Below are 13663 nucleotides of genomic sequence, written 5' to 3'. Positions count from 1 at the left end.
AGGAGTTTACAGCCGTGGGAGCTGTAGGGTTTGAATTTATTGAGAGAGCTCTCCCTCACCCCGTCCTCCCCAGTAAACTCCCATGGTGTCTGAAAATAGATCCATTGGGTAAATCAGTTGTGCCCTCTAAATCCCGTAAAACTCTCTCCTGTTCACGTGTTCATTAACATAGGGCTGAACCTCCTTTAAATAGAAGGAAACCAGGAGCCCCGAATCCCACGTACACTTGGGACAATAGACTTTTGTCTTGTCTGAGAAATACGGCTTTGCAATGCAGGAACTCCAAGTCAAAAGGCAGCTTGGTATGTGGCAAAAGTGTGGACTTTGGATCCGAGCAGATGTGGCTTCAAATTCTGGCTCCTTGACTTGCCAGTGGTGTAACTCTGGGTAGGTGAATCAACCTCCCTGGGCCTCAGCTTCCTCATCTATACAATGGAGAGATGTAGAAACCTCACATGGATCTTCCGAGGGTAGCTCAGGTGGTTAAGCGTTCAACTCTTGGTTTCGGCTCAGGCCACGATATCACGGTCTGTGAGTTCGAGCCCCACATTGGGCTCCGCACTGACAGTGCAGAGCCTGCTTGGGATTCTCTCTCTCTCTCTCTCTCTCTCTCTCTCTCCCCCCCCACCCCTGCCCCTCCCCTGCTTGTGCTCGCTCTCTCTCAAAATAAATAGATAATTGCAATGACAAACATGTAGCAGGGTCACAATACGTGTTGGTTTTCTTCTCCCTTTTGGACGTGGGGCCCCTGTGGAGAGTGGCCAGCTGGGTCACCACTTGCCTGCTTCCCCAGAGGCTGGGAGCCAGGACATCACTGGGCAGCCAGGGAATGAGGCTGGGGCAGGCCCGGTGGCATCTCTGAGGAGGTGCCGGAAAGTCTGCTATGCATGGCGATGGAGCAGGGGCAGAGAAGAAAGGGCTGATACAATACTAATCTGAATTTCTCCTGTGGCCTACGGTCTACACTCCTGGAGATCAGTCTGCTTTTTGGGGAATAGCTTAAAGGAAGTCAGAACTAACTTACAGGGTTACGAAGGCGGCTCCAAATGGGACACATTTCTCCTTATGTCCTTTCTGCCTCCTCACTGCCCTTCTGGAGATGATGGCTCCTTCAGCTCTCTTGGCTGCTCCTGGCATGGTGTCCCCTGGGCCTCAGGCTTGGCACTCTTCTTCTCTTCTGCGTCCTCCCTGGGGGACCCTGTCACTGCCTCGGCTCTGCCGAATCTCAGTGCTGGTAACTCCCCAGGTCCACAATCCTGTCCACATCACTCCAGGAGCCCGGACAGCATTTCCCAGACACCTCAATTTCAAACTCAATTTCCTGGAACCCCACACACCTGTGGGCCCCGTTGTGCTTCCCACACAGAGGACATCACTATAGTCTACCTCGCTGTGCAAGACGGAAGCCTGGGAGGCAGCCCTAACATCCCTCCCACTCCTGTTCTCCCACCCATTTGTTAAGTCAGTGGCCTCCTTGGACAGACTAGCCTCAGCTCTGGAACCTTCTGTAAAGGGATTTCAGAATGACCTTCAACAGTGAAAGCCGTATTGGTGTGAAGATTCAGCGTCCCAAGGGGACTATCTGAAGTGAACAGGCTCCCTTGAATGCATGCCTTCTGGTGTTCACGCTGACGTGGGTCTGACTCTCATCACCGACGTCTTTCCTCAGCTCTAAAATGGGAATGAATAATTGTGCCTGTTTGTGACATTAAATAAGACTGTGGATGGAAAGCACTTAGCTCAATGGCTGGGCATGTAGCAAATACTAAGAAGGACTATTTTTACCATTATTTGTGGCCAAACTTCACTTATTTAATAAATAAAAGATGAACGACACACGTAGTGAATTCTCAGAGGTGATGACACAGTTTTGAATCTCTACATATCGACACATGTGAACTGACAGAGCAGATAAACAGCTAAGCCAAAACCCATGCGTGACACTTCCTACAAAACTAAGTTGTCTCCCCACAAGTCCCTAAGTGTAAGTGCGTGAAAACAAACCAGCAATAGTGACGAGACTCCCGTGGTAGTGATTTCTGAACAGAGGGAAACAGAGAAGACACAGGACTGGATATGATGGGCTAGAGAACAGAGAGCGCCAACACAGCCTGCAAGAATTTCCTGGAAGGCCTAGCTGGCCAGTTTGAGAACAGTGGCTAAAGTCTGGAAGAGCCTATCCAGTCCAGTGCTCTGTGGGGGCAGGTCAGTCTGGGACCCCAAATGTCTGTCGTCCAGCTGGAGCTCCCTTCTAGAAGGAGCTCTAGACCTTCTAGAAGGTCAACCCAAGGAGAAACTGTTGAAGGTGGAATCAAAGCTCAGTGGGACAGGGGCCCCCATGGACTAAAGAAAGAGATGTTCCAGATCAAAGTGGGGAAGGAGAACAGATCAGGAAGTCCCAGATAGCAAGTCCCAGTGGATTTGGACACTCTTGAAAACAACAGAAGATGTTCGATTAGAAGAGCTACCCTGGGGGCACCTGGGAGGCTCAGTCGGTTGAGTATCTGACTCTTGATATTGGCTCAGGTCGTGATCTCAGAGTCATGGGATCGAGCCCTGCATCAGGCTCTGTGCTGAGCACGGAATCTGCTTAAGATTCTCTTTCTCCTCTCTCTCTGCCCCTGTCCTGCTTGTGCTGTCTTTCTTAAAATAAATTAAAAAAAAATTCAAATGTTTTTATTTATTTCTGAGAGACATAGAGAGACAGAGGATGGGGAGGGGCAGAGAGAGAGGGAGACACAGAATCCGAAGCAGACTCCAGGCTCTGAGCTGTCAGCACAGAGCCCGACGCGGGGCTCGAACCTATGAACTGTGAGATCTTGCATGACCTGACCTGAAGTCGGATGCTTAACCGACTGAGCCACCCAGGCGCCCCAATAAATAAACATCTAATTAAAAGAAAGAAAGAAAAGTTCGCCTGAACCACATCATCATCCAAAAGTTTAGGAAAACTAATTTCACATTAAAATAAAGAAACAGAAAGGTATTGAAGTCAAATTCCATGCAAAGTTATCCTAAGAGGAAAGAAAATAAAGAGCAGAATAACTCACTTAACAATGACAATGGATCAGAAAGATGCACGACCCTCCATCTCAAAACAGAGGAAAACCGTGACCTACTATTTCAGAAGCATTAAAAGATGTGATTGGTTGTTTCATTAATGGTTACCCAATGAGTCAGCCCTTCTGGTATCCATGCCCCCTGCAGTCCCCTCCCACGTGGTCTCTGGTCGTGGTCATGTGACTTGCTTTGGTCAATTGGATGTCAGGAAATGTGAAACAAGCAGAAGCTTGAAAGCATGTGGGAAGTGGGATCTCCTTCTGGAAACCACTGCCACCACGTGAGCAAGCTCACTCAGTCCCCCCAGTGATGCAAGGCCACATAGAGAAAGACTCATTGAACTCAGCTGTCCTAGCTGAGCTCCGCCCCCAGTGGATGAGTGAGCCCAGCCTAAGCCAGCAGAGGAACCATTCAGGCAAATGGTGGGTTGTGAGACACAGCACGATGTCACTCCTCTAAGCCACTAAGTGTTTTCTAAAACAATGTTCATTTATCATTCTCCAAACGTATTTTTTGTCATCTCCAAACTTCCTTTCTTTGTTTTTCATTGAAGTACCGTTGACACCCAGTGTTCCATTAGTTTCAGGTGATTCCACAATGCTATACACGTTATGCTGTGCTCACCACAGGTATAGCTACCACCTGTCACCATACAACGCTACGAAAGTGCCATCGACTATGTTCCCTATGCTGTGCCTTTCATCACGTGACTCATTTCTTCCCTAAGTAGAAGTGTGTACCTCCCCCTCCCCTTCCCCCATTTCCCCCTCCCCCCATCTACCTCCCCCTCTGGTAACCATCAGCTTGTTCTCTGAATGATGGGTATGCTTCTGCCTTTTGTTTGTTTGCTTGTTTATTTGTTTTGTGTTTTAGATTCTACATACGAATGAGACCATATCGTATTTGTCTTTCTATATTTCACTTAGCATAATACCCTCCAGGCTCATCCATGTGGTTGCAAATGGTGAGATCTCATTCCTCTTTATGACTGAGTAATACTCCATTGTGTATATACACCACATCTTCTTTATCCATTCATCCATCGATGGACGCTTAGGTTGCCTCTGTATCTTGGCTATTGTAAATAATGTCGCAATCCAGGAAGGGAGCCTATATGTTTTTGAATTAGTGTTTTTGTTTTCTTTGGGTAAACATCCAGCACTGGAATTAGTGGATCATATAGTAGTTCTAGTTTTGATTTTTTTTTTGAGGAGATTCCATACTGTTTTCCACAGCGGCTGCACCCGTCCACATTCCCACCAACAGTGCACGAGGACTCCTTCTCCACATCCTCACCAACACTTGTTATTTCTTGTCTTTTTGTTACTAGCCATTCTGACAGGTGTGAAGTAACATCGCATTGTGGTTTTGACTTGCACTTCCCTGATGATGAGTGATGACGAGCATGTTTCCATGTGCCTGTCGGCCATCTGGATGTCTCCTCTGGAAAAAAATGTCTATTCATGCCTTCTGCCCATTTTTAATGGAATTATTATCATTATACAACAATAGAAGTTCTTGGATACAAACCCTTCATTAGATATGTCATTTGCAAATTTCTTCTCCCATTTTGTAGGTTGTCTTTTCATCTTGCTCATTGTTTCCTTCACTGTGCAGAAGCTTTTTATTTTGATGTAATTCCAATAGTTTAATTGCCTGAAAAGACCTATCCAAAAAAATGTTGTTATGGCCAGTGTTTCTCTGTGCTCTCATCTAGGGGTTTTATGGTTTCAGGTCTCACATTTGGGTCTTTCACCCATTTTGAGTTTATTTTTGGAATGATGTAAGAAAGGGGTCCGGTTTCATTCTTTCGCACATAGCTGTCCAGTCTTCCCAGCACCATTTGTTAAAGAGACTGTCACCTTCCTATTGTGTATTCTTGCCTCCTTTGTCATAGATAATTAACCGTGTATGTGTGAGTTTAGTTCTGGGCTCTCTATTCCATCCCATCGATCTCTGTGTCTGTTTTTGTGCCAGTACCATACTGTTTTGGTTACTGCAGTTTGCAGTTTGCAGTTTGCAGTTTGCAGTATAGCTTGAAACCTGGGACTGTGATATTGCCAGCTTTCTTCTTCTTTTTCACTAATGCTTTGACTATTCAGGGGCCTTTTGTAGTTCCATGCAAGTTTTAGAATTATTTCTTCTAGTTCTATTAAAAACGCTATTGGTATTTTGATAGGGATTGCACTGAATCTGTGGATTGCTTTGGGTGGTATGGACATTTGAACAGTCTTAATTCTTCCAATCCGTGAACAGGATATAAGCCACTAAGTTTTGACTTGTGTTGCTACACAGTCATCAATAACTAATATAGACAATTAAGAATTAATAATTAATATAGACATTAAGAAAACTATGCAAGACATGAAAGAACAACATAAATTGGAATTTAAAAAGCTCAGAAGTCAGGCAAGAAAATTCAGGAAAAAAATAGAAATAAAGGGAGAATTACTTCTGCAATAAATATTTTTCTAGAAAGCACACAAAGCAAATAAACACAACAGATAATCTTTAAAAGAAGGAGAAAGAAAAATGAGGAAAGTTTTAAACAAATGAAGGAAGAGATACAAAATATTTGAAAATCACAAAATATTGAAGATTTGTAAAGGCCCCACATTCAGACAGTAGGTGTCCCTGGAGAAAAAAAAGTAAGGAGACAGCATGCTTACTAAAAATGATACTTCCATCAAAGGTCTTAAAGAAAAACCAACCTGAAAAAACACATTGGAAAACATTGTGTACCTAAGAATATAGACCCCACATGACCAATACCAAAGTTATATTTTGGCAACACCACTGGACATTAATAAAAAAGAAAAAAATGGTTTTGTCTGCTTTTTTTTTTTTCCCTGAAGCAAGGTTTTCTATCTGGGTAGGAGTCCTCTAGAAATCACAGGAGGAGAAGGTCTTCCTGGCAGGGAAGACAGCAAAGACAAAAGTGTGAGAGTGCCTGGCACCTACCGGGAGCGGAAGGGGCCTGGTGTGGGGGTGGCAGGTAGGCGTGGGGGTGGGGGTGAAGCACAGGAACGCTGATGCCTCAGGCACCGGGCCTACAACACCCCAAAGGGGCCTGGAACACTCACCCATGTAGGGCTTGGTCCCAGCCATAGAGGAAGCCTTTTCTGCTCCTCTCACGATCGTTGCTATGTTGAAGTCTGTGATGTGAACATGTCCTGGAGATAGAGAAACAGAAACCCCAGTTAGCAAGAGCTGCAGACGGCTGGGCTATTTCCTTGTCTACTTAAAGCTGTGGGCTGTATGGTGGGTACAAGAACATATTAGAACTTCTACACAGAATACTATTTTTATCTGATACTTTGAAAATGTCTAGTTTGGGCAGCATTATTCACAGTAGACAAACTTAGACAAATTTAGGACAATGTAAGGTCCACCAATGGCTGCAAGGATAAGGAAGATGTGGTGTGTATAAACAATGGAGTACCATTCAGCCACGAGAAGGGAGGACATCCTGGCGTTTTTTTGACAACATGGATGGATCTGAGGATGTCACATGCTAAATGAAATAAGCCAGATTGAGAAAGACAAATACAGAATGTATCACTTCTATGTGGAATCTACATTAAAAAAAAAAAAAGCACACAGAAGCAGAGAATAGAAAGTGGTTGCCAGGGTCTGGGGTTGGGAGGAATAGGGAGAGTTTGGTCAAAGGTATAAATTTTCTCAGCTGTACGATGAACAAGTTTTGAGAATTTAATTAATAACATGGAGACAGTTAATACCATTTGAATGTGTAGGTATATATACACATACACACAAAAAATGTCTCAGTGATGTGCAAGGTTTTTTTTCTTGTTTGTTTGTTTAGAGAGAGAGAGAGAGCTAGTGAGAATCTCAACCAGGCTCCACGCTCAGTGTGGAGTCTGATGCAGGGCTCGATCCCACGACCCTGGGATCACAACCTGAGCCAAAAGCTCGAGTTGGATGCTCAACCAACTGAGCCATCCAGGCGCCCCTCTGCCAGTCTTACAATGTGAATTTTTGGTGACACATGCATATTACTTTTAAGTAAACAAATCTAATGAGGACATGATGCAAACGTTTATGGATTAAAAGTTTGGAGGCACTGACCCAGAGAGTAAAAGCTCACGGTAAATAAATGAAAAGGGTCGGTCTGGACTCCCTCACCCAGGAAGTTGAGTGGCCATGGTGAGGAGAGAGGGTGGAGAGAGGGTTTTCATGCCCAGAGGACACTCTCGTTCTGCTGTTTGCTATGGTCAGTGGGGGCCTGAGGAATCCAGTGGGGAGGTGGCTGGGTATTTGAGACCACCTTCCATCAAGCCTAAAGTAATGGCAGCAGACAGGACGCAGAGAGGCTGGGCGCACCCATATGTAAGTGTTTAAGAAGCCTGAGAAGGAAGTAAGAAGGACCGAGAAGGAAGGAGACAGGAGATGTGGGGTAAAGGGGGTGAAGAGAAGCAGGTAAGGAAGGGGGTGAGAGGGACAGAGTAGCATTCTGACAGTTAGTACTGGCCTCCCGGGGAACTTGGTACATACCAGAGCCAACCCTGAGACCCCTGAATACCAGATATAAACGCAATCACATTTCTCTGTTTGTCGTCACATCATGTGAAAATGGTTGGATTTGTACACCTGAAAGCTGTGTTCGGGATGCTGGGACTTAAACATCCAAGTGGCTTGCGTGCAGAAAACTGACGTTGGGAGGGCCCGGAGGGAACCCCCAGGAGGTGCACAGACACCCGCCAGAGCAGGTGCCATGAGGCTCCCTCGAGACGCGCGCCTGATAGCATCGGACGCAGTGGACAGAGAGAGCACCAGTGGGTTCACGTGCAAATCCCCAATCTCAGGCTTAGCTGCCAGCCCTGATGTGTGGGCAGGCTTCTGCCAGACGCTGTGTCCAGAGCTCCTGGGTGGGATGCGGCAGCCGGGTACTCCGTGAGGATGTCCAGTTCCCTTCGGGTGCTTGTGGGTGAAGCTTAAGTCAACTAGCCAGGCCCTTGCTGGGAACTCCTTGAGGCCGGACGCAGCATGTGCCCACCCAGGGGGCTTCCTTAGAACATGCAGCTGCTGCAGCCTCTGGCGCTGGACTTGGCGTCCGTGCCACGTCCTACCCGCAGGGAGGCAGCGCGGCCTAGCGGTGGGCACAGACTCTGAGCCACACTGACTTGCTTTGGGTCTCAGCTGGGCTGTGATTAGTTGTCTGATCTTGGGCGAGGCACTTAGTGTCCCCGGGCCTCATTGTCCTCGTCTGTAAAGTGGGGAGGGTGGCAGCGAAATACCCATCCCAGAGAGCGGCTGGGAGGAGGCAGGGATTAAGAAAAGCAAAATGCTACAGCGGCTGGCACACACGTTGGGTGGTTTCTCGTATGTGTTTGCTCATAGCTGTGTTATCCCGCCTCGGTGTGGCTCAAACCCCACCTTCTGCAGCCAGGGCCGGTCCGCCCCCCGCACCTGCCCAGGCCCCGTTTCTTTTCTTTTTTTTTTTTTTAACGTTTTATTTATTTTTTAAAGAGAGAGAGAGACAGAGACAGAGACAGAGACAGAGAGAAAGAGCACAAGCAGGGAAGGGGCAGAGAGAGGGAGACACAGAATCAGAAGCAGAATCCAGGCTCCAAGCTGTCAGTGTAGAACCTGACACGGGGCTCGAACTCACGAACTGCGAGATCATGACCTGAGCCAGAGTCAGACGCTCAACCAACTGAGCCACCCAGGCGCCCCTCCCAGGCCCATTTCTAATACTAACAAACGAATCCACAGTCCCGTTGTTGACAGTGAGGCATGGGAGGGTCTCAGTCATTTCTGCCCGCACACCTGTAGGCTTCCATGCAGAGCCACCACATGGAGAGGACCCTGAAACCCTCCCGTATGGCTTTTATTTGGTTTTCCTTCACTTCTCCCTTTCTTCAAAAAATATTAGTATTTGCATTATGAAAGTGGCACCAGCTGATCAGAGTAAGTCAAAGACTGCAAATGTGCATCTGAGCCGCTCCCCCGCCCCCGCTCGTAACCACCAGGAGTCACCTGGTTCTCTGTCCTTTCTCCCTTTTCTGCATACGTGTCTCCACACATATTGGTTTGTCCTTACAGTCATGAGATCAAAGTCCATGGGCTGTTCCAGAAGTTACTTTTGCATTTAGCCATGCATCATGACATCTTTCCATTCACAGGTCTATGTACATAGGTCTGTCCTCAACACCCTTACCCTTGTTCTCCATTGGAAAGAAATCCAATAATTTTGATGATTACTCGGTGATAAAACTTGACCTGAAACTTCCCTTCATAGTTCTATTTATTCCACTTACGGTGAATATTCATGTTTTGCTATGAAATGTTAATATATTTGATTACCAAATATATTTGATCCCCCTTGGTGATTCATTTAACCCCTATGGGGGTGTTACATAATATACACTATGTGTTGCTTTTAAGTATTATTATCTATCAGACATATATTCTTTTCATATTGCTAAGTTATATGTTATCTAACATAAATATATTTTTAAAGCTGAAAAATTCCGAGATATGAGAACATACCTGGCCCCAAGAGTTTCAAATAAGAAATTGTGGCCCTATAGCTGCAAAGCATCCCATAGTGTGATTATATCATATTTTATTCACCAATCGCCCTATAGGTTTGCAATTTGGGTCGCTTACTTGTTTGTCTTGTGACTCTATCAGCCCTAGCGGTCTTGAGCATAGCGTTACATACATTCAGATACTTTCATTTGACCGGATAAATCCCCACAAGTGGGACTGCAGGATCAAAGGGTTTGCATATTATGTTCTAAAGTTGTCATTTATGGTACTCTAAACAGGATATGGGAGTGAGTATTTCCGTGCATTACCAGCACTGTTCTCAATGATTTTACTTGTTGCAAATCACACGGCGAGGAATAGTAGTATCTCACTGCAGATGAGGCTGCACATTTTTTTAAGGTTTTTTTTTTTCTTTAGTGTTTTTATTTATTTCTGAGAGATGGAGAACATGAGCAGGGGAGGGGCAGAGGGAGAGGGAGGCAGATGATCGGAAGAGGTCTCTGCACTGACAGCAGAGAGCCCGATCTGGGCTCGAACTCCCGAATGGTGAGATCAAGACCCGATCTGAAGTTGGATGCTTAACTGACTGAGCCGCCCGGGCGCTCCGACGCTGAACATTTCTCACATGATCAGTTACCAACTCCCTGGGAACTGTCTAGAATCCTGAATGATTTTCTTTAAAAAAATTTTTTTTGAAAATATTTTGAGAGAGAGGCAGGGAGAGGGGCAGAGGGAAAGAGAATCTTTTAAAACAATTTTTTTTAATGTTTATTTTTGAGAGAGACGGAGACGGAATGCGAGTGGGTTAGGGGCAGAGAGAGAGACCCACACAGAATCCGAAGCAGGCTCCGGGCTCCGAGCCGTCAGCACAGAGCCTGACGTGGGGCTCGAACTCACGAGCTGTGAGATTGGGAGAGAGAATCTTAAGCAGGCTCCACGCTCAGCATGGAGCCCGATGTGGGACTCCATCCATCGCATGATCCTGGGATCATGACCCCAGCTGAGACCGAGAGTCGGACGCTCAGCCGGCTAAGCCATCCAGGCCCCAATAATCAATTTCCAACAAGAGCTGTGTCTCTTAGACACATTTACACTGTGCTCTGTGTACTGCAAATATTTGCTCCTAGCTTGTTGTTTGTCTTTAGACTCTACTGACAGTACCTCTTGCCACATGAAAGTTTTAAAAATTTAAATAATAAGTTAATTTTATAGTTTGAGTATATTGTCCTTCTAATTTTCCAGAAACCTATTCCACCCCCAAATATTTTGTACAACCTTCTATATTTTCTTAGAATACTTCTAGATCTTTTGTGTTGAAATCTCCCAGGGGCGCCTGGGTGGCTCAGTCGGTTGAGCGTCTGACTTCGGCTCGGGTCATGATCTCGCGGTTCGTGAGTTCGAGCCCCGCGTCGGGCTCTGTGCTGACAGCTCGGAGCCTGGAGCCTGCTTCGGATTCTGTGTGTGTGTCTCTCTCTCTACCCCTTCTCTACTTGTGCTCTGTCTCTCTAAATAAATAAATAAATAAACATTAAAAAAATCTCCCAATCATATAGAATAATTTGTTGTAACATTCTAATTTTATTTCTTACAAATGGATGGCCAGTTGTCTCACCAATATTTGTTGAAATATTTCACCTTTCCCAATAACTTGTAATGTGACCCTCATTTTCTATCAAGTTCTACACATACAAAGATAGGCTTATGGATTCTCTCTTGTGTTCCACTGACCTACGGTTTACCACTGGGCCAGGACTCGATCAGTTTAATTACAGTAGATGTGTAGGCTGTTACAGTATTCGATAGGAGTGCCTCACCTGCACTCGTGTTTCCTTCCAGTGTTTTTGTAGTGACTCTCAAGCATTTATTCTTCCGAGACGAGTTGTGCCTGGTTTTAGGAAATCCTTCCATGAAGTGTGACGGGAATTCCATTAACGTATACATTCATTTGAGGAGTGTGGACACGTCGTTTTTCCACCCAGGGTCATGCCTGGCTTTTCATCCAGATCTTGCTTGATTCCTTCAAAATATGTTGAGTGTTCTCTTCATTTACGCTCTGTAAATTCCTGGGTACATTCGCTTGTAGACAGGTATTATGTAGTTTTGGTCACTTTTTTGAACAAGGATATTTTCCATTTCTTTTTCTCCCTGGCTGTTTTCGGTAGAATGAAAAGCTACTGGGTTTTGCTTCCTCATCTCCAACTGGCTTCTCTGTTAATCTTCCATCACAAAAGCTTTGGTTATCTCTCAAAATCCCATCTTCCCTTCTCAGACAGCACTAGGATTGGTAGCTGGGTTCAGGGCTACCCCGCTAAAGGCTTGACTTCCAGCCCCCCTGCAGCTGGCTGTGGTTACAGGACCAGCTTCTGGCCAAAGGGTGGCGAGCAGAATGATATTTGAACTTTCAGGATATCTCCTTTGAAAGAATTCTCATTCCCTCCTTCCTCCCACCTTCCTTCCATTTGCCTATTACGTGGGTTTGGGAGAACATCCTTTGCCACACAGATGAGGAACAAGATAGAAGGAGGCTCCGCCCCTCTGAACATCATGGACTTCTAACAGAGAGAAAAAAGAACTTCCATTTTGTTTTATTTTATAGTCTTGGGAAAGCAGTTCATTTGTCTCTTAATGATAGCTCTTGAAGTGGAGTCTTGGTGTTTGTAGGCATAGAAGCACATTATCTGCACACAATGATGGCATTCTTTCCCTTGTTAAGAGGCTTGGAGCAGAGTGGTTAAGAACATAGCCTTGGGAGTTGGGTTGCCTAAGAACCAGTGGTTGGGCTCCTTTGGTAGGCATATGCTGTTTGTGGTCACTCCTACCTCCTGTCTTAGCAATTACTGGTCCTGGTACATCTGGCTTTGGGTCAAGTTGACCTTACCCTCCACTTTAGCATTTGACTCAGGATTATGCATATGACCTAAAAACTGGGGAGATAATTTTCCATGGAGTTCAAGAAATGAAAACTTTTCAGTTCTTTTTTTTTTTCAGGAGGTACCTAAAGTAATATTCTGTCTTTGGCCAGTGTAAGGTGGGGATATGACCCCCAGAACTGTTAAAAGCCATTTGCTACCATAAAGAAAGGTAGTCTGAAGATGAAGCCTACCCATGGAGAAGGTAGAGCTGCAAGCATAGATGAGAAATGGTGCCAGAGCCTGATCAAACCCTGCCTGAAGCCGCATGCCACTGGATTTCAGCTGTATAAGCTGAAAAACACCCTTCATTGCTTGGGACTATTTGAGTTCCTCTTTGCCATACATGACTGGCTGCGCATCACGGTTGACACAGCCACTTATGAGATTCGGGCAAGTTATTTCACTCTGGAAGCTTCCAGTCCCTCATCTGGTGAGTGGAACTAACATTAGTAAGTACATCATGGGGTAGCTGTAAGCACTAAACAGAACAGTTAGGGACTGAGAACGTGACATTTGAACAAGGCCAGAAGACAGGGGTTGAGGGGGAAGCAAGCCATTGGAACATCAGGGGAAGACCGTAGTTGGCAGAAGCTGAGACACGTACAGACCCCTCCGAGGGGCCAGCGAGGACGCCAGAGAGAGAAAGGGGGACAGGAGCTCAGTCAGGGCAGGGTGGGGCAGACTGTGCAAGACTCCAGGGCCGGGGAGACGACAGTGGCTTTTACTCCAAGTGAGGGAGTTTTGAGAAGGAGCCACATATCCAACTCACTTTTGAACATTGCTTTGCTGTGAATGGACATGGGGCCAAGCACCAAAGTGGGGAAGAGAAAAATGCAGCCTCTCTAGTTTGAGCCACTGGTTTTTAAGGTCGCATGACTGGAACAGACTTGGTCCCAAACCTCACGGTAAGCCTTGAAGTACGCTTGTCAGGAAGGTCTGACTACCCTCATTTTTTACAGGAGAGTAACCTTAAGTCCCAGAGGCCAGTGTGCTGTGCAAGGTCACACAGCTGATCTGGGAGGAAGCTGGACTTGGTCTCAGGCCTCATCCTGGTCGGTGAGCATTTACCTCTGCCCCACGCTGCCCCCTGCATAGCTGCACCAGACAGCCCTCTGCAGGGGCGGGGCGGGCGAGGGCTCTGGGCAGGCCTGCTGAGGTTCACCTGGGACTCACGC

At 46.1% G+C, this 13663-nt stretch overlaps 1 protein-coding gene across 4 annotated transcripts in view; it reads right to left on the bottom strand.

Annotated features, from left to right (window-relative positions):
* STK32B (serine/threonine kinase 32B) overlaps positions 1–13663 on the bottom strand; it is a 395708-nt gene that overhangs the window by 50385 nt on the left and 331660 nt on the right. For all 4 annotated transcript variants that reach the window (XM_030314218.1, XM_030314220.1, XM_030314219.1 and 1 more), the window contains exon 6: positions 6144–6233. In XM_030314218.1, the coding sequence (XP_030170078.1) occupies positions 6144–6233 (90 nt within the window). The remainder of the gene's footprint in view (positions 1–6143; positions 6234–13663) is intronic.

Source organism: Lynx canadensis, chromosome B1 (genome assembly GCF_007474595.2).
Source record: "Lynx canadensis isolate LIC74 chromosome B1, mLynCan4.pri.v2, whole genome shotgun sequence".
Classification (NCBI taxonomy): Eukaryota; Metazoa; Chordata; class Mammalia; order Carnivora; family Felidae; genus Lynx; species Lynx canadensis.
The sequence above is the reverse complement of the archived record's forward strand: the minus strand, read 5'-3'. Positions and strand labels throughout refer to the sequence as shown.